Source organism: Leopardus geoffroyi, chromosome D4 (assembly GCF_018350155.1).
Source record: "Leopardus geoffroyi isolate Oge1 chromosome D4, O.geoffroyi_Oge1_pat1.0, whole genome shotgun sequence".
NCBI lineage: Eukaryota > Metazoa > Chordata > Mammalia > Carnivora > Felidae > Leopardus > Leopardus geoffroyi.
The window spans coordinates 73,659,000-73,684,234 of NC_059342.1; the positions used below are offsets into that span (position 1 = coordinate 73,659,000).

The 25,235-nt window shown below is 46.4% G+C and overlaps 2 protein-coding genes across 7 annotated transcripts in view; both read left to right on the forward strand.

The window, feature by feature from the left end:
* Window positions 1–23: 23 nt before the first annotated feature.
* On the forward strand, window positions 24–24,205 carry CD4H9orf43 (chromosome D4 C9orf43 homolog). Of its 6 annotated transcripts, none has more exons than XM_045469318.1 (15): window positions 165–600; window positions 3,683–3,882; window positions 3,983–4,133; window positions 8,448–8,505; window positions 9,390–9,490; window positions 11,659–11,716; window positions 12,456–12,625; window positions 13,531–13,681; window positions 16,313–16,403; window positions 16,680–16,759; window positions 16,962–17,049; window positions 19,660–19,739; window positions 20,637–20,694; window positions 20,904–21,096; window positions 24,098–24,205. In XM_045469318.1, exons 2-14 carry the CDS (start codon window positions 3,732–3,734, stop codon window positions 21,086–21,088), a joined length of 1,422 nt encoding a protein of 473 aa, XP_045325274.1. In that variant the 5' UTR covers window positions 165–600; window positions 3,683–3,731; the 3' UTR covers window positions 21,089–21,096; window positions 24,098–24,205. The 6 variants fall into 6 exon arrangements, with proteins under 6 accessions (XP_045325277.1, XP_045325274.1, XP_045325272.1 ...); XM_045469316.1 differs by lacking the exon at window positions 24,098–24,205 and adding an exon at window positions 1,897–2,021 and having other exon boundaries at window positions 20,904–21,385; XM_045469321.1 differs by lacking the exons at window positions 165–600; window positions 24,098–24,205 and adding an exon at window positions 24–128 and having other exon boundaries at window positions 20,904–21,385.
* Window positions 24,133–25,235, forward strand: part of RGS3 (regulator of G protein signaling 3) — a 141,417-nt gene continuing 140,314 nt past the window's right edge. The window contains exon 1 of the mRNA XM_045469303.1: window positions 24,133–24,238. The gene's annotated coding sequence lies outside the window, so the exon portion shown is untranslated. The remainder of the gene's footprint in view (window positions 24,239–25,235) is intronic.

Sequence of the window (25,235 nt, forward strand, 5' to 3'; positions counted from 1 at the left end):
TTTCCACGCCGCTACGGTTTTGGCCCGCCCGGGCTTCCGTCCGACCCCACGGGGACTCAGGGTCCCTTCCCATGCTCGTTTCTCTGCTTCACACCGCCACCACGTCTGGAGCCTTCTCATCGGATCAAGTATGGCTCACTGGAGCTTCCGTCCCTTTCCCACAGTGCTCTGTGCCGCTGCCTGGCAACGGCGCTGTGGGAGACCGAGGCTAGGACCGAGCGGACGGGGCGGGGCTCCTCTTCCAACGGAAGGCGGGGCCTGGAGGGCGGGGCCCTGCCTCTTCCACCCGGTCTCTGGAGGGGACCGGTTTTCGGAGTGCGCTACGGCGTCCCGGCAGTTTGGCCTGGCTTTTGGTAGCGCGGCCTTCCGAGGCCAGACTTTCCCACTTCCCTTTTGCGGAACGAAGCGGGTATCTTTTTTCGATTCTACGGGACCTGATGTCCATCTTTAATCTTTTCACCCCTCCCAACTTTGTAATCGCATTAAGGATGTTTGTCGCCCAGAATTGTTGAACGCAGACTTCTTTGCCGGTACAGCCCTAACGCTGGCGACATAGAAATGGGCATGACTAGACCTCGGGCCTCAGTTCGGGCTTGTCAGGTAACGAAAGGGCAGTAAGCAGCCGGTGTAAGAATAACGCGACAGTGCCTTCCATTCAAAACCAAACCCTGTTAAAATTGTATTTATTTTTTAGTTCATTGAATTGAGGATCATACATCTTTCCCAGTCAAACACATTACCATGGTTTTGCAGTGGTTTCTAAGTTGTATCATTTTCATGTACGTAGAAACTGTCCTCATTCCCACTGAGCACCAATGGTTTTTTTTCCCTTGAAACATGCTCTCACGTCACCCTTAATGTTCCTGCTTTGAAATATATATATATTTATTTTGAGTAATCGCTACAGGCAACCTAGGGCTCAGGCTTAGGATGGGAGATGGAGAGTCTCATGTTCTACCGACTGAGCCAGCCAGGCATCCCAATTTTCCAGCTTTTGACAGAGACATGAGTGTGGAGATCTACTTCCTTATCATGAGAAAAACAAGAGCAACTGCAATGATAAAGGGCAATGGAAGTAGCATTGGTTAGACATTATAGGGTTTGGTGGCTGACCTCTCCATCTGGATAGAACAATAGGTCTGGTTTAAAGCTACCAGGAGACGCTTAGCTCCATCCAATTGCTATCTAGTCAGAATTGGGACCACCGTGTTGTCAAGTATTTTGATCTTTTTTTTTTTTTTTTTAATTTTTTTTTCAACGTTTATTTATTTTTGGGACAGAGAGACAGAGCATGAACGGGGGAGGGGCAGAGAGAGAGGGAGACACAGAATCAGAAGCAGGCTCCAGGCTCTGAGCCATCAGCCCAGAGCCCGACGCGGGGCTCCAACTCCCGGACCGCGAGATCGTGACCTGGCTGAAGTCAGACGCTTAACCGACTGCGCCACCCAGGCGCCCCAAGTATTTTGATCTTTAAGAGGAACCAGAAATCTGAACATTGTGGACTATTTCCATTAAAAAAAAATGGCTCAAAGTGCAGATCAGACAAAACGAGTCATGGGACAGGTGTGATCCCATCCCAATAGGTCACTATCTTTGGTCTAATTTATAGGCTCTTCAGAACAGGGACTTATTTTGTTCATTACTGTTCTCTATGCCTGTAACAGGTCCCATCACATATTTGACAGTCAATGAATGCGTTGAATAAAAAGAAGAAGAAATTGATACTGTCTTTAAAAAGTTATCAGGGATCACGTGGTAGTGATTGCCTAAAATATTTCCGGAGAGAGAAAGATGATACTACTCATCGAGCCCCTATTGTATATGATACATAAAAGTACATTTCCTTTAATGCTCTTCAATTCTACTTCGAGATTTCCCATTCCCTCTTTATATGAGGAAGCAAGCTGAGGGAGGTGAAGTCACTTGCCTAGGACCATACAGCCAGTAAATGGAAAGCCAGAGGCCTCTGATGTGACTGCAAGTCTACTGTCTTGATGTTTGAGTAAACCCGCTTATTTCTGGTGGGTATTTTCGTTGCCTGTTTGAGAATTGGAGCATCTTGAAAAATGAAGCACGTTTTCCAAAGGTTCAAGCCATCTAAAGGCATGTCAAGCACTTCTGTGACTGCCTTAGTTCTAATTTGATAAGGCTTTTTGGAGATGGTGGTGTCTTGTCCCTAATGATTAATGAAGGGGAAAAGGAAAGGATGCTAATACTTAATTTTGAACTCTATGCTTTTTTCAAATTTATTTTTCTTAAATACAAAACAGCTCTAAATAATGAAGGTGAGTTTAGTCAGCCTCGCTTCTTCCTTATAAGACCTTTTATTTTTTAATATTTTATTTTTATTTTTGAGAGAAAGAGAGTGAGCAGGGTGGGGGCAGAGAGAGAGAGAGAGAGAGGGAGAGAGACAGGATCCAAAGCAGGCTCTTTGCTGACAGCAGAGAGCCCGATGTGGGGCTCGAACTCACAAACCGTGAGATCATGACCTGAGCTCAAGCTGGATGCTAAACCTACTGAGCTACCCAGGTGCCCCACCAGATCTTTTCATATCCATTAACTAATTTTTATAATGACTCTGTGAAATAGGCTTATCCTCATTTTACAGATAAAGAACCTGAAGCTCAGATTGCTTAAGTGCCAAGTAGGAGACATGAAGTCAGTTGGCTCCAAAATCTCTAGCCCCCTCCATTTCGTGCTGAGCCGTTTTCATACTTGCTTGTTAGCCAGGCTTCTTTTTAAAAAATGTTAATTCTAAAATACTTAACATGCAGAGTTATATTAGTTTCAGGTGTACAATATGGTGATTCAACAATTGTATACATTTCTCAGTGCTCATCACAATATACTCTTAGTCCCTTTTACCTATCTCACCCTTCCCCAAGCCCCCACCTCCCCTCTGATAACCATCAGTTTGTTGTCTACAGTGAAGAGTCTCTTTTTTGGTTTGTGTCTTTTTTTTTCTTTGTCCGTTTGTTTTGTTTCTTAAATTGCATATATAAGTGAAATTGTATGGTATTTATCTTTGACTTTTTCAGCTCTCTTATCATTATAGTCTCTAGATCCATCCATGTTGTTACAAGTGGCGAGATTTCATTCATTTTTTAAAAATGTGGGGAGCAAATGGGGGAAGGGCAGAGAGAGAAGGAGCAAGAGAATCCTAAGCAGGCTTTATGTTGTCAGTGCAGAGCCTGATGCAGGGCTCGAACTCAGGAACCGTGAGATCATGACCTGAGCTGAAATCAAGAGTCGGATGTGTAACTGACTGAGCCACCCAGGTGCCCTTTATTCTTTTTAATGGCTGAGTTGCTTGTTACCTAATTTTTTAAAAATATTCATTTTTGAGAGAGAGAGAGAGAGAGAAACAGAGTGCAAGCAGGGGAGGGGCAGAGAGAGAGGGAGACACAGAATCTAAAGCAGGCTCCAGGCTTTGAGCTATCAGCACAGAGCCTGTTGTGGGTCTCGAACTCATAAGCTGTGAGATCATGACCTGAGCCCAAGTTGGATGTTTAACCGACTGAACCACCCAGACGCCCCACTTGTTACCCAATTCTTAATTATCCTATGACCATCACTTATGTATATGGGTTCAATAGAAATATTTTATGCTTTGAGTCCAAATTAAGATCTGGACGTCACGGCTAATGTATAATATGCTCTGATTATGTGGTTGTTACTCTAGAGGGCTGGAAAGCTGTGTGATTGGCTTTTGTCCTAAACCAGTTGTAGCTATGGACTTGCCAGATGAGAGCCAGTGGGATGAGACCACCTGCAAGTTGGCTGTTTGTCAGCATCCACAGTGCTGGGCAACGATCCGCCGGGTTGAGAGGGGCCACCCTCGAATCCTGGGCCCTCCCTGCAAAACAGCTCTGAATAATGAAGGTGAATTTAGTCAGCCCTGCTTCTTCCCTGTAAGATCTTTGAACTATTTTCGCTTGGCTCCCTTTTGACATTTTACATGTTTTCCTGTCTTTTTTCTTAGACAAATCCCCAGTGCTCACCATTGTAAACATCTCAGATTCCTGCTTCCGGGCCAAGAGACTTGCTCACGGTCATTTATCAGGATTTACCTTCACCAAAGCTCCCTCTTTATTGTGTCAAGGTTCAAAGTTTGACTCCAAATTTCAAGGCAGGTAAATTATCATGGAGTCTTCCCTTATGAGCCTCCTATCTCAAAATTCTGAGTTGACTTCCTTGACCCATGTAGTAGACTCTGAGAAAGCTAAATTAAAAATAAAACACCAGTTCAGGGTGCCTGGGTGGCTCCAGGCTCATAGCCTGGAGCTTGCTGCGTATTCTGTGTCTCCCTCTCTCTCTCTCTCTCTGCCCCTCTCCAGCTCGGGTGGTCTCTCTCTCTCTCTTTCTCTCTCTCTCTCTCTCTCAAAAATAAATAAATAAATTAACTTAAAAATAAAAAGGCCACTAGTTCAGTTAGAGAAATGGTGAATAGGCAGTGGGAAACAAAAGGAAAGCTTTTTTTTTTATTGTAGGACTTGGTTAAAATAGGGTTGTATTAGTTTGCTAGGGTCACTGTAACAAAATACCCTAGGCTATGTGGCTTAAACAACACAAATATATTTTTTCACAGTCGAGAGGCTAGAAGTCCGAGAATAAGGTGTTGGTAGAGTTGTTTTCTTCTGAACCCTTCCTCCTTGGCTTGTAGGTGGCCTATGTCTTTTTTTTTTTTTTTATTAAAAAAAATTTTTTTTAATATTTATTTTTGAGAGAGAGACAGAGCATGAGGGGGAGAGGGGGAAGAGAGAGAGAGGGAGACAGAGAATCTGAAGCAGGCTTCAGGCTCTGAGCTGTCAGCACAGAGCCCGACGCAGGGCTCAAACTCACAAACTGCGAGACCATGACCTGAGCTGAAGTCAGACACCTAACTGGCTGAGCCACCCAGGTGCCCCCTAGGTGGCCTGTGTCTTAACATGATCTTTCTTCTGTGTGTCTTTGTCCCAATATCTTTTTCTTCTTTTTTAATTAAGTGCTTAATTTTAACTCCAATATAGTTAGTATTATTATTATGTTAGTTTCAGGTGTACAATATACTGATTCAACAATTCTAGGGGCGCCTGGGTGGCGTGGTCGGTTAAGCGTCCGACTTCAGCCAGGTCATGATCTCGCGGTCCATGAGTTCGAGCCCCGCGTCGGGCTCTGGGCTGGTGGCTCAGAGCCTGGAGCCTGTTTCCGATTCTGTGTCTCCCTCTCTCTCTGCCCCTCCCCCGTTCATGCTCTGTCTCTCTCTGTCCCAAAAATAAACGTTGAAAAAAAAAAAATTAAAAAAAAAACAAAAAACACAACAATTCTGTGTGTTACTCAGTGCTCATCATGATAAGTGTACTCTTAATCCCCTACCTCCTTTTCTTAATAAGCACCAGTCATTGGATTAGGGCCTGTCTATATGACCTCACTTTGCCTTAATTACTTCCTTAAAGACCCTCTCTCCAAATACTGAGGGACTCAAATTCCGGGGTACTGAGGGTCAGGATTCAATGTAAGAATTTGTGGGCACAATTCAGGCCACCACGGGGAGCACCTCGTCAGCCTCTGCAGGTCATCAGAAAACTGTGTCCACACATACTCTCTCTCTTGTCTTTTATTTTTAGGTATGAAACTATTTGTAAGCTCTTGAAGGCAGAAACAATGGTTTCCTTTTGAATAGCCCACAGAATCTAGGCACCCAGTTAGTGCTTGCTGATAGGGGAAGCGAAGGGACAGACGTCTGTGGAGAACTTAAGACTTGTTAAATTTGAAACCTTATGGCCTGGAGTCAAGGCACTCCTGGCAGTCCTTGTACCGGTTCGTTTTCTCCTGTTTGATGTAAGCAATCTTTGGTGGCTTCTGGTGGGCTAAATGCAGTATGGGAAAGGGTAGGACTACTTTCTCGTTCTCTAGGACTTGAACCTCGGGAAGAAGATGGCTTCTCCCAGCCAGGGCCTATGGAGGCAAAGGCCATGACGTCACTCATGTTGTCACTCATTGAATTCACAGATGTATCTTAGTGGGGGCCACTTTGCTGGGCTCTGGGGATTCAGTGGTAAACAAGATTCAGTATTTTTTTAAGTCTTTTATTTTTGAAACTGGGGGGAGGGGCAGAGAGAGAGGGACAGAGGATCAGGCTCTGTGCTGACACCAGTGAGCTGATGCAGGGCTGGAATTCATGAACCGCGACATCATGACCTGAGCCGAAGCTGGATGCTCAACTGACGGAGCCACCCAGGCCCCCCAGCAAGATACAGTCTTTACCCCCAAAGGGCTTTCAGCCTAGCCGGGGAGGCAGAGAACCGTTCCGTGTGCCGAGAAGGGCACTGTCTTCTGTGCAGGTGGCACCTGTGCCTACCCCTGAAATTTGGACAGTCGGGTGAAGTGGGGTGTTGCAGGTGGGAGATGGACGTGAAGAGTGTTCTGGACTACAGAAATAGCATATCCAGAGGCCAGGAGGCAAGAGGAAGTTCTTTAGGTATGAGGAAAAGGGTCCATCGTGTATGCAACATAGAGCAGGAATGGGAGGGTGGGCAGAGGTGAGGCTAGGGAGCTGGAGAACAAACAGCGGCCAACATCACATAGATCAGGCTCAGGAGTTGGGTCTTTATCTTACACTTCCTTGGAATATTTATTCGTTCGTACACTTAACGTGTTTTAACAAATAAATATAATGCAAGTGATATGAAAACGTAAGGGGACAGTATTCTTTTTTTTGTGGTAAATATGCGTTACATTAAGTTTACCATTTTAATTGTTTTTAAGTGTACAGTTCAGCAGCATTAAGTTCATTCACAGTGTTGTGCAACCATCACCACGATCCATTTCTAGAACTTTTGTTTTTTAAATTTACATCCAAATTAGCATATAGTGCAACCATGATTTCAGGAGTAGATTCCTTAGTGCCCCTTACCCATTTAGCCCATCCCCCCTCCCACAACCCCTCCAGTAACCCTCAGTTTGTTCTCCGTATTTAAGAGTCTCTTATATTTTGTCCCACTCCCTGTTTCTATATTATTTTTGTTTCCCTTCCCTTATGTTCATCTGTTTTGTCTCTTTTTTTAATCCTAAAAAAAATTTTTTTTAATGTTTATTTATTTTTGAGACAGAGAGAGACAGAGCATGAACGGGGGAGGGTCAGAGAGAGAGAGACACAGAATCCGAAACAGGCTCCAGGCTCTGAGCTGTCAGCACAGAGCCTGATGCGGGGCTTGAACTCACGGACCGCGAGATCATGACCTGAGCCGAAGTCGGACACTCAACCGACTAAGCCACCCAGGCGCCCCTGTGCTGTCTCTTTAAGTCCTCACATGAGTGAAGTCATATGATTTTTGTCTTTCTCTGACTGACTAATTTCACTTAGCATAATACCCTCCAGTTCTGTCCACGTAGTTGCAAATGGCAAGATTTCATTCTTTTTGATTGCCAGAATACTCTATTATATGTGTATATACCACATCTTCTTTATCCATTCATCCATCGATGGACATTTGGGCTCTTTCCGTACTCTGGCTATTGTTGCTAGTGCTGCTATAAACATGGGGGTGCATATGTCCCTTCGAAACAGCACACCTCTATCCCGTGGATAAATGACTAGTAGTGCAATTGCTGGGTCGTAGGGTAGTTCTGTTTTTAGGTTTTTGAGGAACTTCCATACTGTTTTCCAGAGTGGCTGCTCCAGTTTGCCTTTCCACCAGCAATGCAAAAGAGATTCTCTTTCTCCACATCCTCGCCAACATCTGTTGTTGCCTGAATTGTTAATGTTAGGCATTCTGACAGGTGTAAGGTGGTATCTCATTGTGGTTTTGATTTGTATTTCCCCGATGATGTGTAGAAATTTTTTTTATCATCTCAAACGTGAACTCCATACCCATTAAACAGCAACTCCCCACTCCCTCCTCTCTCTAGCTCCTGTTAATGTCTATTCTACTTTCTGTCTGTATGAATTCGCCTATTCTAGCTACCTTATATGAGTGGAATCATACGATATTTGTCCTTTTGCATCTAATTTATTTCACTTAGCATAATGGCTTCAAGATTCACCTGTGTTGGAGCATGTGTCAGAATTGCATTCCTTATTGAGGCTGAAAAACATTGCATCGTACAGAAATACCACATTTTGCTTATTTAATGTGCTTTGAACGTTTACATCAAAGGTACTCAGTGAACTTTTATTGATGGCGACATAGCTCTCTGTGGCTGGAAAGAGGGAGGCATAGGCTCTGAATTCAGTTTGATGTAACAAACAGTTGTGAAGTGTTTGCGGTGTGCAGTGTCTGGGAGCTGTTCCAGAACAAAGAAGCAAGCACAACTTAAGGGAATGGGGAGACCATTCGTTCACTCAGTGAGTACTAAGCCCCGAGATGTTCCGTGGATGAGCACAAGGCTTTTCCTCATAGCACCGACTGTTGTCCCAGTAAGTTGTTCGTGTCTCTGTGTCATGTTTGGAAACTCTTATTTTTTAGGCCTCGGAAGGATCTACCTGACAAAGATTTCACCCACTATACTGACAAGTCTCCTAAGGTAAATCATAGAATTAAAAAGGTACTCCCTTAGCATTATCTGTTTACTAGTGGGGATAAAATACTTGTCATTATTTAACATTGAGGATGACTAGAATCTGAATGATGACAGTGATAACTAACTAATATTGGGCCCTTAGTATATGCTAGGCTCTGTGCTAATGCCTTTCTTTACATACTATACTGTTTCCAGAAATCCCAGACACAAGTGGGATTGATCTGTGGCCGTTTGGCATAGGTAAGACTTTCCTGTCTGTGTCCTACACAGAGCATGTTCAGCTACAAAGTAAACCCTGGCATCTCATAGTGCGGGGAAATTAAAATGCTGGAATGTCACACCCAAAATGGCCTTTAGGTCATCTACTCTGATAACTGTCAAACTTTTTTAACTATGACCTCCAGTAAGAAATACGTTTTGCAACAGAATAGCATAAAACGACCCCTACCCTACGTATGAGTGATGTTCTTTGATAGTTTCTGTCCTATTCTATTTTATTCTCTTTTAAAAATTTATTTATTTTGAGAGAGAGGGAGAGCACAAGCACATGCACCTGAGTGTGAGGAGAGGAGAGGCAGAGAGAGAGGGAGAGAGAGAATCCCAAGCAGGTTCTGCACTGTCAGTGCTCAGGGAATGCTACCCTAATGTCACAGGGAGGCAGGGGGGACTCTTCGCTTAAACATGCTCACTCGTGTAGAGTACCCATTCCGGTGTCTGGTGTCGTGAGGCAGCGTTATAAAGACGATTTAGGGGTGAGAAATGTCTTTTTGTCATCTGCACCACCATCCCCTTTCGGTTAGCCTGATAATTCAGTTCTTAAGCCAGTTCCGAATGCATCAGGAGCTGCTACCTTCAAGCCGTATGTAGGCTTCATGTGTTTCTCTTAGCTTTCAGTGCTGAATCTGAATGAGACACGACTTCCCACCTCTCAAGATGTTAGAAATATGGTTGTCGTCTGGATCCCAGAACAACCAGAGAAGCGTGCGAGGTGAGTGTTGTGTCTAGAACATGGGGGCCTTCAACTCTCGTGTTCTGCAAGTCTCCCCCACCCCCGCCACCCCTCACTGCCCTGTGCGGGCCTCATTTACGTGATCTCCTTTTTAGCCACCTCAGTGCAAGTGTCAGGAGGCCATGTAGAGAAGAAGGTCATGGTCTCTTGTATTTGCTTCTTGCTCCACTGGGGTTCTGTTTAATGCACTTTGTGCTTCATGTGGGGGGGCTTCTCTACATCAAATCATGGCCGTAAATAGCATGCAACATAGAGCCCAGTGTGTTTGTGGGGTCTAAGAAACAGATGCTTCCTGACTATCAGTTTTTCTTATTAGTCGTCCCCAGCTAGTGGAAACGTTTTCAGTGAAGCATGTGAATGTTTGGTCTCAGCCCCAAGGCCCGGCTCTGTGGCACAAAGTGGATAGTGGGTAGAACCTATGTGCAGAGCAGAAGGATTATTTGGTGACGGCCCAAAGGCTTGGCAATGCCGATAACATTGAAAGGCAGTATTTGGGTTTGCTTTCATGAGTGCTGAGGCTTTCGGATTCTTGTTAAGTGACTGTTTAGATGTGGTGTGACTTAAGAATCTTATTTCATTTTATTACTTTTCTTTTTTTTTTTTTTTTTAACATCAGATGGGTACTATGCTGAGGTTGTAACAAATTTTGAGGGAAGCACCTGAACCACAAAAGGATCTGATTCTCTTTCCTTTTTTTTAAAGTTTATTTATTAATTTTTTTAATGTTTATTTTATTATCTTTGAGAGAGAGAAAGAGAGAGAGACAGAGCGTGAACAGGGGAGGGGCAGAGAGCAAGAGGGAGACACAGAATCTGAAACCTGACGCGGGGCTTGAACTTGGGAACAGTGAGATCATGACCTGAGCTGAAGTTGGACGCTTAAACCAACTGAGCCACCCAGATACCCCTATTTATTTATGTATTTATTTAGAGAGAGCGAGAGCACATGGGAGGGGCAGAGAGAGTTAGAGAGAGAGAGAGAATCCTAAGTAGGCTCTGTACTCATAGTGCAGACGCGGGGCTGGAACTGACAGACTGACGCGAGGCTGGAATTCATGAACTGTGAGATCATGACTGAGCTGAAATCAAGAGTCAGATGCTTAATCAGCTGAGCTACCCAAGAGCCCCTCATTTTTTTTTTTTTTTTTTTAAATGATCCTATCAGAGGGGCGCTTGGGTGGCTCAGTCAGTTAAGCGTCTGACTTCAGCTCAGGTCATGATCTCACAGTCCGTGAGTTCGAGCCCCGCGTCGGGCTCTGTACTGACAGCTCAGAGCCTGGAGCCTGCTTTGGATTCTGTGTCTCCCCCTCTCTCTGCCCCTCCCCTGCTCATGCTCTGTCTCTCTCTCTCAAAAATAAATAAAAACATTAAAAAAAATTTAGAAAAAAGTTCCTGTCAGTGATTCTGCATATATGCATTTGTGTGTGTGGGTATGTGAGTGTGTGTGTGTGTGTGTGTGTGTGTGTGTGTGTGTGTGTGTGATGTAAACAAAAAGCCCCTAAGGGTTTATTTCCTTTTATGTAAAAAAAAAAAAAAAAAAAAAAAGCCCAGATGTGGGTGGGCCAGGGCTGGTATGTCAACTCCATGAGGTAATCAGAAACCAGAGCTCCTTTTGGCTCTCTGGTCATCATCCTTAGCCCATGGGTTTCATTTTCTCAAGGTGTTTCATGGGGGCTTTTAAGGTCTAAGTTGACTGCTAGAGCTCCAGCCATCATATCCATGTTCCAGACAAGGAGGAGGAAGATGATTACAAAAAAATAACTTGAGTATCTCCTCTATGGTGAGCAGTGAGAATTCAGTGAAAAACCAAATTGACTTTGGTGCTTGACCTCCTACAGTCTTAGGGCGGTGGTGGGGGATTCAGACCTTACACACATCACCACACTTAAGTATATAATTACTCATTTAGATTAATGCTATGAAATCAAATAACGGGACCATATGAGAGAATGGTAGGGAACCTAATTTAGATGTAAGGTTAGGTCTTGATTTTAGCAGCTTCTGGGTAGTTGGTCCCTTTGGACTTCTAGCCAGCCATCTTTGAGTACTGAATAGAGGATGGAAATCTTCATGGTCACCATTCACAAATACCCGTGGTGCTTCTGTTTAAGATGGCTGGGAATAAGTTGTGGTTTTTGTTGTTTCAAGACCAGCTGAGAAGAAGCGAATTGTCTCCAGCCAGGATGGCAGAATGAACTGTGCAGCTGTAAGTTTGAGGTTTTGGTCAAACCTTTATGATATTACTCTGTACAGAGTTTTGGTTATTTTATTTCATTTTTCCTTTCATCTCCATTCCCCCTTTCTCCGTTCTTTTTAAATGAACAAAATCTGCAAAAGAAAACCCCTCTTAAGGAATAGTTACCAAAACATTTTCTATTCTGAGACTCTCTTCTCTACCTCCTCCCTGTAGGAGGGTGAAGAGTATCTTGAAGAGAAGTTAGGAGGAAGTGTTGGGTATTCAGGGGGAGTTTTTGGCCGATTAAAGACAAATTCCCAGTGTGACAAAAAGAGAACTTCAGTGGACTAGGGGTTACAATGGACTTGAGTTTCTCATTCCCATGCCACCCCTTATGAGTAAACGTAACCCCGAGTTAAGTCACAGAGCGGGAAGATTCCTCCATGTTGTTCACTGCTGAATCCCCAGCCCCAGCCCTGTGCCTGGCACATCACTGGCCACCAAATACTTGTTCAGTTTTCTCAGTGAATGAGTTAATAACCTTTTGGGAAAACGAAACAACTAGTCCCTGTATGATCTGAATTCAGCAATAGGATGGGGAGCCAGGGAGCAAAAATGTGGTGGCCCTCACAGTGCAGAGGAGGGTGCTGCTGGAGTGGGTCTGGAGACCAGGGGTTTGGCTTGCCAGGGTTGTGTCTGGGAGGCTGGGATGTTCACGGGAAGGAGTGGCTCTGAAAGGAGTGCTTTGTCTTCGCTGTTGCTTTTCTAGAAAGACCATTTTCTCTACAGAAAGCAGAAAACGGAAACACAGCTGGGACCTCCAAGGATGCATGTGCCTCCCCCCTTGCCAGTACACATTTTTGAGCAACTAACTTCAGAGTCCATACCTTTCTGGAACCAATTTGACTTGGAACCATTACCTCAGGATCTGTCGAAGAAGTGAGTGTCCTGTGAGCCTGTGGTGGAGCCAGAGCACCTGCTCTTCTCCGAAGCAGAGAAGGGGCTAGTAGCCTGCTTATTCTGAGCAGGGACAAAACTGTCCTCTTACTTGTGCAGTGAGTTCTTAGACTTACCAGTGTGCCACCGTTTACCAAGTACTTACACTTGCCGGGCCCTGTGCTAAATAAATAAGCACATTATGTATATTCTCTCACTTGAACCTCCACGAGAACTGTTACTCTCTTCTAACTTAAAAAAACTTTTTTTAATGTTTATTTACTTTTGAGAGAGACAGAGTGTGAGTGGGGGAGGGGCAGAGAAAGAGGGAGACACAAAATCTGAATCAAGCTCCAGGCCCTGAGCTGTCAGCACAGAGCCCGATGTGGGGCTTGAACTCACAAGCCGTGAGATCGTGACCTGAGCCGAAGTCGGACGCTTAACCGATTGAGCCCCCCAGGCGCCCCCCCCCTTTTTGTGTTTAAAGTAAGCTCTATGCCCAATGTGGGGCTTGAACTCATGACCCGTAGATCAAGAGTTGCCTGCTCCATGGACTGAGCCAGCCAGTTGCCCCCCACTCTCTTCTTTCTATAGATGAGTTATGGGTAAGTGGGAGGCAGAAGGGAAATGTGGTTTGGAGTGAGACAACCTTTGGATTTTGCCTTGAAACTTCCTGGTTTTGTGCATTGTGATAATTTAACTAGCATCTTACATTTCATTCCCTTATTTGCGAAATGGGGGTAAGAATGCCTGTCCTCAGGGAGCTGAAAACACCTGTTGCTACAGGTCTTTCCAGGCCCAAAGTGGAAAATGTATTCAGATTTGTAGCCCTTTTCATCTCTTTTTCCTCAGCCACACTCTCCAGGAACAACTGTCACTGACTGTCTGGCTGTCTCTGTCCCCTTCAGCCTTTTGCCTGATGAAGGGAAAACCAGGCCTTCTCTGGAGATGAAGACGCAATTGGCCATGATGAAGAAGAAACTTGCCCTGGAGAAGAGCCGACCTGACAGTGCCATTTCTGCAAAGATGTTTTTATCTGTGCACCGCCTCGCCCTGCAGGTAAGAGCCATGGGGCCTCGGAGAGGGATGTCTAGATGCAAATCCCAACTCATTACTTTCCAAGGCTGGAGGAGGCGAGTTTCTATTCTTCCTCTCTATCCTTCCATGCTGGACTCAAGCCCCATAGAAGGGCTGGGCTGTATGTAGTGAAAGCAAATGCATGGGGAGGGGCTGGAGGACAGCAACATTCTCTGTGTCTTCTGCACTTCCGCACCGTTTCCTCTCTCCATAGCTCCTGGTATGATGTTGCCCGCACCGGGTTCTCAAAAAGTGCTCGTTGGCTAGATGGGTACTCGCATTTGAGGGATACATTTTGGGAAAAGGAAAGAACTTCAGTAGAGCTTCTCTTCTTCTTCCTTTTCCCCTTCCCCTTCCTCTCCTCCCGCCCCTCCTCCTTCCCCTCTTCCTTCTGTTCCTCCTTCCCCCTTCTCCTCCTTCTCCTCCTTCTCCATCTCCTCCTTCTCCTTCCCCTCCTCTTTCCCCTCCTCCTTCCCCCTTCTCCTTCTTCTCCCCCTTCTCCTCCTCTTCTTCCTCCTCCTCCCCCTCCTCCTCGCCTTTTCCTCCTCTTTCTCCTCCTCCCTCTTCTCCTTCTCCTCCTCCCCCTTCTTCTCCTCCTCCTCCCCTCCTCCTTCCCCCTTCTCTTTCTTCTCCCCCTTCTCCTCCTCCCCCTTCTCCTCCTCCCCCTTCTCCTCCTTCTTCTCCTTTTCTTCCTTCTCCTCCTCCTCCTTCTCTTCTTCCCCCTTCTTCTCCTCCTCCTCCTTCTCCTCCTCCCCCTCCTCCTTCCCCCTTCTCCATCTCCCCCTTCTCCCCCTCCTCCTCCTCCTCCTTCTCCTTTTCCTCCTTCTCCTTCTCTTCCTCCCCTTTTCCCCTATCCTCCTCCCCCTTCTCCTTCTCCTATGACTCCTTCTTCTTCTCCTTCTCCTCTTCTTCCTCCTCCCCTTTCTCCTCCTTCTCCTCCTCCTCTTCCTTCTCCTCCTCCCCCTTCTCCTTCTTCTCTTCCTCCTCCTCCTTCTCCTCCTTCTTCTCCTTTTCTTCCTTCTCCTCCTCCTCCTTCTCTTCCTCCCCCTTCTTCTCCTCCTCCTCCTTCTCCTCCTCCCCCTCCTCCTTCCCCCTTCTCCATCTCCCCCTTCTCCCCCTCCTCCTCCTCCTCCTTCTCCTTTTCCTCCTTCTCCTTCTCTTCCTCCCCTTTTCCCCTATCCTCCTCCCCCTTCTCCTTCTCCTATGACTCCTTCTTCTTCTCCTTCTCCTCTTCTTCCTCCTCCCCTTTCTCCTCCTTCTCCTCCTCCTCTTCCTTCTCCTCCTCCCCCTTCTCCTTCTTCTCTTCCTCCTCCTCCTTCTCCTCCTTCTTCTCCTTTTCTTCCTTCTCCTCCTCCTCCTTCTCTTCCTCCCCCTTCTTCTCCTCCTCCTCCTTCTCCTCCTCCCCCTCCTCCTTCCCCCTTCTCCATCTCCCCCTTCTCCCCCTCCTCCTCCTCCTCCTTCTCCTTTTCCTCCTTCTCCTTCTCTTCCTCCCCTTTTCCCCTATCCTCCTCCCCCTTCTCCTTCTCCTATGACTCCTTCTTCTTCTCCTTCTCCTCTTCTTCCTCCTCCCCTTTCTCCTCCTTCTCCTCCTCCTCTTCCTTCTCCTCCTCCCCCTTCTCCTTCTCTTCCTCCTCCTCCTTCTCCTCCTTCTCCTTCTTCTCCTTCTCTTCCTCCCCTTTCTACCTCTCCTCCTCCCCCTTCTCCTTCTCCTACAACTCCTTCTTCTTCTTTTCCTCTTCTACTTCCTCTTCCCCCTCCTCCTCCTCCTTCTCCTTCTTCTCCTTCTCTTCCTCCCCCTTCTTCTCCTTCTCCTCCTTCTCCCCCTCCTCCCCCTTCTCCTTCCCCTCCTCTTCTCCTTCCTCTTCTCCTTCTCTTCCTCCCCCTTCCTCCTCCTCCTCCCCCTCCTCCTTCCCCTCCTCCTCCCCTTCTCCTCCTCCCTCTCCTCCTTCTCCTCCTCCCTCTCCTCCTTCTCCTCCTCCCTCTCCTCCTTCTTCTCCTCCCTCTCCTCCTTCTCCTCCTCCTTCTCCTTCTCTTCCTCCCCTCTCTCCCTCTCCTCCTCCCCCTCCCCCTTCTCCTACGACTCCTTCTTCTTCCCTTCCTCTTCTACTTCTTCCTCCCCCTCCTCCTCCTCCTTCTCCTCCTCCTTCTCCTCTTTCTCCTTCTCTTCCTCCCCCTTCTTCTCCTTCTCCTCCTTCTCCCCCTCCTCCCCCTTCTCCTTCCCCTCCTCTTCTCCTTCCTCTTCTCCTTCTCTTCCTCCCCCTTCCTTCTCCTCCTCCCCCTCCTCCTTCCCCTCCTCTTTCTCCTCCTCTTCTTCTCTTCCTCCCCCTCCTCCTCCCCCTCCTCCTTCCCCTCCTCTTTCTCTTCCTCCTCCCCCTTCTCCTCCTCCCTCTCCTCCTTCTCCTCCTCCTTCTCCTTTTCCTCATTCTCCTTCTCTTCCTCCCCTCTCTCCCTCTCCTCCTCCCCCTTCTCCTTCTCCTATGACTCCTTCTTCTTCTCCTCCTCTTCCTTCTCTTTCTCCTCCTTCTCCTTCTTCTTCTCCTCCTCCTCTACTTCCTCCTCCTCCTCCTCTCTTCCTTTTCTTCTTTTTCATCTTTTCCTTCTTTTTCTCTCCAGAGACCAGCATTGAGATATCCTGAACATTTGAAGAAATTGTGTTCTAACCTGAACACAGAAGGTAGATTTTCTGGTGCTGTCAGATCCTCAGGTACTGTTCCCCCTCAGCCCACAGTGCTCATACTTGATCTTGGTCCCAATTTTGTTATGTTTGTGGCCAGAGTCATACAGGATCACATGTAGAACTCAGGAAACTGCAGTTTCAGAAAGCAGCCCTCTTCCCCGCACCCCCCCCCCCCCCACCCCCGCAATGGCTTGGTTCTGACAAAGGGGTTGTCGCCATTGTGGAGCAGGGCAGAGCAAGCAGCCCAGGGGCGGCTGGGAGCTGTCAGGGAGAAGAGAACTGAGCAGGTGCTCTGGTCACCAGGTCACAAGCAGCAGCAGCAGCAGCAGCAGCAGCAGAAGCAGCAGCAGCAGAGGCTGGTGAAAACACCACCTAAGAGACAGGTAGAGGGGCAGTGAGGGACGCCCTAGGACTGGCTGGGTCTGGGGCAGGGGCGCAGCCTGGAACAGGAAGGGATGTATGAGGCGTCCGCCTCCCTGTTCTCTGTCTGGTTGCAGATATTGACTTCCTTCTTTTAGACTCTTTCTGAAACGTTTTCTTCACTTCCGAAGGCCCTAATTCAGTTCCTCCTCATGTGGGTTTCAGGAGGCTAAAAAGAAACCCAAGAGCGATCCAGGGAGCCCGAACATTTTGCATAAACGTTCAGGTGCCATGGTTTATGGCCCACGCCATGGTAAGGAGAATGTGGGTTTGGGAGGGACAGAATCTCAGGACGTAGCCGAGGGCAGGAAGAACTGAACTTGTCTGTCATCTTGGGACCTGCCTTTGTCGGGCATTCGGAATTCTTGGATCGTTTTGGCTGGGCTACCATACATCATCCTTCCATCAAACGTTTACTAAGGAAGCAAGCTGGGCCAGGTGTCTTTTTCATGTGGGCATTTGAGAGATGACCATGAGCATGAGTCAGAGGCATCTTTGCTCATGTCTTTAGAAAAGGCAGAGTGATTTGAGGATGAAGAGCAAGCAAGGAGGCAGGAAAGAACCAGGGCCCCTGATTAGCCCCCAGAGAGTTCTAAAGAAGCAGAATCCAGGGCCACTTCCCAGCTACACGTTAGTTCCTGGAGGCTTGGGTTGAGATCATACTATCTAGTCCCCTGTAGGAGGCAAGTAGCCGATCTTGATAGGAGATTCTTTCCCTCTGGTGTTCATGCTGGATGCGAGAAGAGATATTTCCCCCCTTTTTGGAGTCCTTATCATGTGTCTGAGCTGAAGGATATACTTACCTGGTCCCTCTGACATTGCTCAGTTTGAGTGCAGAAAAAAGAAAGAAAGAACAGAAGGGAGAAAGAATGCCCTGAAACCTTAGAAGATTCTTGTGCCCTATTAAGACTGGACATTGCTGATCGTTTCAGCATCAGAATTTGCTCTCCAGCCCTGGGGCAGTGGGAGGGTCAGGGGAGCTGTTTCCTGAGAAGAATGCTTCTCTCTCTTGGTTTATTTCCCATCCCATTGAGCTCTCAGATGCCAACAGTGGCCTGTGACCTAGGAAGCTTCCTGACCTTCATGTGGGATGTAGACAGAGCTAGGGCTGTTGCCCATGGTGGGGCTGACTGGTCCAAGGTTAGCTCCTCATCTGGGGTGATCAGCACTGCCCTGAATTCATTTAAGTGCTTTTTGTTCCTCTTCCTGATGCCTCCAATAGGTGATTGGGTGCCCTTTTTTTTTTTTTTAAAGTAGGCTTCACACCCAGCATGGAGCCCAGTGTGGGGCTTGAACTCACAACCCTGAAATCAAGACCTGAGCCACCCGGGTGCTCCTGTTCTTAGAGCAGTGGCCTGTCCTCACCGGGTTGAGAAAGGTTTATGGAAGAGTTGATTTTTGCATTGGATCTTGAATGTGTGAGCGTTTTACTGACATGAAAGAGAATTCCCAGAAGTGGGAATAGCTTTAGCAGAGGCATCTTGGAGGAGTGTGGCTACTCAGGGAACACAGCAGTCCATTGTAGCTGTCGGTTATTTGAGAGAGAGTGATGACATGTTGGGCTGAAGAGGTAGGTGGGAGCTTGTGTAGCCTGCTGAGGTGTTTGACCTTTGCTCCTGGTCGTGGTGCTCCCCCTTGACTGCTCGCTGAAATCAACTGAGGGGCTTTTAAATCTTAAATACCCAGGATGCACCACAGACCTATTAAATCAGAAGTTCTGGTGTTGGAACCTGGGCCTCAGTAAATGGAACCCCCAGTACTCCCAGTGTGCAGCTATGGTGAGAACCAGTGCTGGCAGGGAGCCAGCAGAAGTGTTAAGCAAGGGAGTCTCTTGTTTGGCTTTGCCTTTTAGCATAACATCTCTGGTGGCAGCTTGGAAGATGTTCATTTAGAGGAAGGGAATTGAGAAAGGAAAGGGCAGATGCATTCAGGGACTAGATGGGGAAACGACTGATGCAGAAGAATCCTAGAACTAGAGCTTTTGGAAGGGAGGGGTTCCATTTTTGGAAGTGAATATGGAGACATTAGGGTTGGTACCACAAGGTAAGAGGAGTATTCATAAACTGAAAACCTAGGGTTAGGGCTTCTTTCGCTGCTAAGATGTGCAGATACCTGCCCCTTAGGTTTCTTGGAGGAACTCTAAGTCATTGAGCATACACTTGAACTTAATCTCTAATTCTTTTTAAAAAATTTTTTCTTTTTCTTTTTTTTTTTTTTTTAATTTTTTTTTTTCAACGTTTATTTATTTTTGGGACAGAGAGAGACAGAGCATGAACGGGGGAGGGGCAGAGAGAGAGGGAGACACAGAATCGGAAACAGGCTCCAGGCTCTGAGCCATCAGCCCAGAGCCTGACGCGGGGCTCGAACTCACGGACCGCGAGATCGTGACCTGGCTGAAGTCGGACGCTTAACCGACTGCGCCACCCAGGCGCCCCAAAATTTTTTCTTTTAACATTCATTTATTTTTGAGAGACAGACAGAGTATGATTGGGGGATGGGCAAAGAGAGATAGGGAGACACAGAATCTGAAGCAGGCTCCAGGCTCTGGGCCATCAGCACAGAGCCTGACGCGGGCCTCAAACTCACAGACCGAACCGTGACATCATGACCTGAGCTGGAGTCAGACGCTTAACCGATTGAGCCACCCAGGCGCCCCGATCTCTAATTCTGTAGTAGATGTGGTCACAGTCCCAGGTGAACAGATTCACAGGTAGAACTTGGAGGCTGAACTCCCTTCCACCTCCTCTAACCTGTCTTACCCTAGACGGGGTAGGGACTTATAGACTAGGGGTCACCTAGAAGCCCAACAATGGGATATGAAATACCAATAAGCAGAGAACTGAATTGGCCTTGTGATCACTAGGTCACAGAACTCTGTTGGGTTGGAAAAGTGACCAAAAGCAGCCACAGTGGATGAAGTTAGAAGGACTCACCTTGAAGCAGGTAAGAGTACAGGAGCCGTTCTGCCAGGGCCCTGTTTCTGTTATCTATTATTATAGAACAGACCACCTCAAAGCCGGAACTGCAGTGGTTGATCATTTCTCGTGATTTTGAGGGTTGACTGGATGATTTTTCTGGTGTTGCTTGATGTCATTCAACACAGTTGCTTTCAGCCAGTGGCTGGGGTGGGGCTGTTGGCCAAATTGCCTTGGTTCTCTTCTATGAGGCCTCTCCGTGGCTTGTTTGGGCTTCTTTTAAAAAATTTTCTCTTAATGTTTATTTTTGAGAGAAAGAGAGAGAGAGAGGAAGAGACAGAGTGTGAGCGGGGAAAGGGGCAGAGAAAGCAGGAGACACGGAATCCAAAGCAAACTCCAGGCTCCAAGCTAATAGCACAGAGCCCGATGTGAGTCTCAAACCTACAAACCGTGAGATCATGACCTGAGCTCAGATGCTTAACCGACTGAGCCGCCCAGGCGCCCCTCATGAAAGCATGTTCTTAAGAGATGGGGCTGAAACTGGAGCAATGTCACTTCTTCCATATTTTATTAGTCACAAAATCACAAGCCCAGCCCAGATTCAAGGGGAGAGAAAACATACTCCGTCTCTTGGTGGGAGGGACAGCATGTGCATGGAGGAATTGGAGGAATTGTTGGGAGCCACCTTTGGAGGCAGTGCACCCTAAGCTGACAGGTGGGAATGGAGAAAAGTGGGTTCTGGCTTCATCTGGTCAGTCTAGAGGGCAAAGAGTGTGTGATACACGCTTCTCTCTTTAGTCTCAGGAGGTGGCATTTTGTCCTGTCTTAGATGCTAATTTTTCCAAGAAAAGCATCTTTTAGAAAAACCCTTACTTTCCTAAAGTCTTGATTCAAGTTTCCTTACACTTACTTTAATGAATTTCAGGATTCCACAGAGAGACCACAGATGAAGAATTATCTGGATTCCTCCCCCAGTAAGGACGGTAAGTTCCTAGGGTGGAGGAAGCTTAGTAAGTCATTTAGGCCCGGGAGAGCTGAACTCCTGTTGACAAGGATGGTTCACCTCCCTGGAAGCCATAGTCCTCATCCCTCAGAAGGGTCCTAATGACACGCAGCCCTTCCTTTTCTGTCCTGCATTTGGCACAGTTGGGAGAGGGCTGCGGGTGCAGCTAATGGCTGGGTCTTCTTTCAGATCCTGAATTATCTAAGACCAAACCCTCTAACAAGGACATCAGCACTCAAGAGGACGCTGTGCTGGAATCCCAAGAGAGGAGCCCAGAGGACCTTTCAGATGGTACATCTAGAACAAGGTGGAACCCTGAGCTCAAACTACTGAGGATTCTTCAGGCCACTGACGACGAGGATAAGGAGAACTAGCTCTCCAGGTCAGAGAGTGGAGAGTATTTCAAGACTCTGCAGGGCAGTCTTACTCCAGAGCAGAATGCTTGGAATCCTGAGGACGGTGACCTTGGACATAAGGGCAGAAAGCAGAGGGGACTTCTGCTCCCTGGAGGCTTTACCAGGGCCTGACCATAGAGATTCTGCTTTTTTCGTTCACTTCTCCTTGCCTCTAAAATAATTGAGGAGAAAAAGCCTCATCCTTTTTAAACTTAGATTGTTTCTCTTTCATTAGGAACAGAATAATTTTAGTGATTAAACACAACTGCTGCTTAAGCAAAAGACTCATTCTGTTTCTGGGAGGAGGGGAGACATGTTTCTGCTCATCTGTTTTCTGGGTCACTTTTATCTCCCCTCTGAAGCTCTGAAAGGTTTCCAGTTAAAGGAAGATGAATTTTGGGACTCCTGGCTAGCTCAGTCGGCAGAGTGTGTGACTCTTGATCTTGAGATCGTGAGTTTGAGCCTCACGTTGGGCATAGAGATTACTTTAAAAAAAGAAAAAAAGGGAAGATGAATTTGGCCCGTGAGACACCCTACTGTGTTCCCAGCTTTTCCTCTCATTCTCTGGAAATGGTTTCTTTTAGAGATGGCACCCAATAATCATTTTCATATTAACCTGAAAGAGTCTATAAAGGTCTAGTTTCTAAATTATTGAGTCTGTAGGAATGTTTCAGTGATACTTGTAAAGACTCAATTTCAGAGTCTCAGGGGACCTTGAATTTGGTCTTTGGAAGGATTTTTTTTTTCATGTTTTTGTCCTTCAAGTTGTTTTTTTTTTTAATTTTTTTTTTAACGTTTATTTATTTTTGAGACAGAGAGAGAGAGCATGAATGGGGGAGGGTCAGAGAGAGGGAGGCACAGAATCTGAAACAGGCTCCAGACTCTGAGCTGTCAGCACAGAGCCCGACGTGGGACTCGAACTCACAGACTGCGAGATCATGACCTGAGCCGAAGTCGGACGCTTAACCGACTGAGCCACCCAGGTGCCCCTCAAGTTTTTAATATGGGAAAATTTCAAGATTACCTAGAAGCCAAGAGAATGATATAACGGAACTCTCATGTACCCAGTGTGTTAGATATGGGCAGTGAAGGCCTTTACCCTGGGCCATGAGCTGGGGCAAGGGTAGCTAGAATCCATTATTCTCACCAGCTCTGCACCCAGGGTCAAGTCTCCTTCCATAAGGGGGAGCTAGGTGGAAGAAGAGAGCCCCCACTATTGTTGGTACTCGCTAGCACTTAACTTCAGCCACCAGTAGCTGGGGGCAGGATGAGAAACAATGACATCTTGTTCCTCCTGGGGAGAGAGCCCTCTGTCTTGGGGCCAGGGGAGGGAGGCCTGTGTCCATGGGCTGCAGCAGTCTGGAGTGGTTTCTGTCTCACTGAAGTTGGGGTGGGGCATGGCTCTAGGGTCACACAGCATAGACTCTGTTCTTACTGAGATTTTGTGGATTTTCTTGAACAAATGTTTCTTCATGTGCTGTATGCTGCTAAGGCCATTTTCAGAGACAATCATTTTTTTTTTAATTTTTTTTAACGTTTATTTATTTTTGAGACAGAGAGAGACAGAGCATGAATGGGGAAGGGTCAGAGAGAGAGGGAGACACAGAATCCGAAACAGGCTCCAGGCTCTGAGTGGTCAGCACAGAGCCCGACACGGGGCTCGAGCTCACGGACCGTGAGATATGACCTGAGCTGAAGTCGGACGCTCAACCAACTGAGCCACCCAGGCGCCCCGACATAATCATTTTTTTAAAAAAATTATTTTCACCAGTTTCATTGGACAGCAGTCTGCGGAGCATCTCACGCTGTTATGCCAGAAGGGGGAATTCAGGACTGGGTCTGACATCTTTCTGTAAGAGAAACTTATCCCTCATCAATTATTTGGTTCCCCTAAGTACAGTTTGTACAAAGAAAGGCAGATTAAATGTTCAACTCTTCTTTAACATTTGTCTCAAAACAGACCAAATTAGACAGCTAAAACTGCTGCCTACCCATTCCTCTCTTCTAAGCCAAATCAAAATTATATGACACCATTTGTGTTACTAGACTGATCTATACTTAGCTGAATCTTCATAGTGAGAGGAATCCAAGAGGCGTTATGTGGGCTGTTTTCTGAAGATAATTATTTCCCAAACATATGTTACATTGCAGAATGACTTCTGTGGGCTAACTTAAAAATGTACACATTTTTTCAATTCCTTAGTCTCCCCTCAGACCTGTCCACACAAGCAAACCTGACTCCCAGTGGCCAGTAGTGTGGCTGAGGATGGGGCAGGGCTTTGCGCTCATTTTATCTGAAGACTCAGAAGAGAAATTCTAATTACTTTATTACCAGTTCAACTACTTAGTAAAGCAACTCACTGCAGTTGGCACATTCTTTTCAGATTTGTTGATGGGTACAGAGTTCCCTCTCGAATCATGACATTTTGAGTGAGAAAATGTTTGCTGCTTTTTGAACACCGGCTTTTGCTTCTATTTTCAAAGGGAAGAAAACCATTTGCAGGCTGAAAACTGTTTCTCCTTTGTTCTACCTATCCCTCAAATCACAAACAGAATTTAGGGCTTTTCAAGGCAGTGTATACCCACCGTTTTGGTTGGTTCTCTGGCCAACTCTATAGATAGATGTGGATTGTGTCCATTTTACAGACTAGAAAACAGGCTCAGAATCCAGGGCTGATGATAACCCATTTGGGGCCTTAGTGAATTAGGAAAAAAAAAAAAATGCACCCTTTATGACACTTTACTACCATCTGTCGAAAAGTTATCTCAACGAGTGTACAAATCTACAATGATTACAGTATGATCGGCACCCTGAGAGTTGGTCCACAACCCTCGTCACAGTACCTGGGGGTCTTGCAGGAGAGGGTAAGTCATTTGCCAGAAATCAAAGGCCACCAGGTGATGGGGGCTGGGCTTAGAACCTGGGTCCTCGCTCCTCTCATCCGCTGGACTCTGATGCGTCTCTGATTCCCTCTCTTTAACACACAGCAGAGCCTGGGGCTTTGATCAGAAGCTGTCTTTAATCAGAAAGGAAGAATGAGACGATGTATAAAAGAATTGACTGAGGGGAAGAAGCCCTCATCAACGCTTTGCATCAACCTCTCAATGTTCTGAGGGAAGAGGATCCAGGTAACTGTTGCCAACTGCCATTTCCCCACCATCTGGGCCATAAGAATCAGGAGAATTACGACCTAACAGCCAGGAGGCTTTAGCTAGAATTGCTTTATGCACTTAAACAGACAAGAGGTCTTAAGACTTAGCTAGTTGGAATATTGTCCTAGTAGCCTTAAATTCCTACGGAAGTAGTCTCTGGCCTCTTTTCTTCTTTTTTATGATCCCTACTAGCAGTAGGCCACTTGGTTTGGGTCACCGTATTTTCTGAGCACACATTCTGATGACACCTGGCCCGGTTTGACCTGTGCATAGAGGAAGAGTCAGTGAAACAGTCTTCAGACGGTCTGTGTCCACACTGCCCTCCTTATAGCACCAGCTAGTCTTTTGTTTTGGTGTTGGTCCTGGTATCTGGGGTAACAGACTCTGTTCTTCGTTGTTTTTGGATTACAGTAAGCTCCCTTTGATGGGGGTGGGTCAAGGTTTCATCCATGGTAGCAGTGACCCTTTAAAAAAAATCTGTTTATTCAAATGTGCCTAAAGGAATTGCTTGCTAAATTAAAGACAGAAATACCTCTGGCTGTTAGATAAGCATGATTAGAGGCCCTTTGGGATCCAGAGGAATCTTGGAAAGACTTAAATTGTCTCTTTTCAGTTGCCATAAGGTACCAGGGTAGGAAATTATTTTGCCCTTCTGTTTATACATTTATTTAACAATTATTGAATACCTACTGTATGTTAGACAATCGATCACAGATTATATATATTTTTTTCTTTTTAAAAATATGTTTGTTTAGGGGCGCCTGGGTGGCTCAGTTGGTTAAAGCATCCAACTTCGGCTCAGGTCATGATCTCATAGTCCGTGAGTTCGAGCCCCACATCAGGCTCTGTGCTGTCAGTTCAGAGCCTGGAGCCTGCTTCAGATTCTGGGTCTCCCTCTCTCTCTGCCCCTCTCCTACTCATGCTCTGTCTCTATCAAAAAATGAATAAACGTTAAAAAAATTTTTTTGTTTAT

Bases quoted from the DNA above. Each gene is read 5' to 3' on its own strand.
- CD4H9orf43 (XM_045469321.1), top strand. From the start codon at position 3,732: ATGGACTTGCCAGATGAGAGCCAGTGGGATGAGACCACCTGCAAGTTG. The intron at 17,050-19,659 runs GTAAGGAGAATG...TGTGATCACTAG, and splicing joins GGTTTATGGCCCACGCCATG to GTCACAGAACTCTGTTGGGT. The intron at 19,740-20,636 runs GTAAGAGTACAG...AATGAATTTCAG, and splicing joins AAGGACTCACCTTGAAGCAG to GATTCCACAGAGAGACCACA.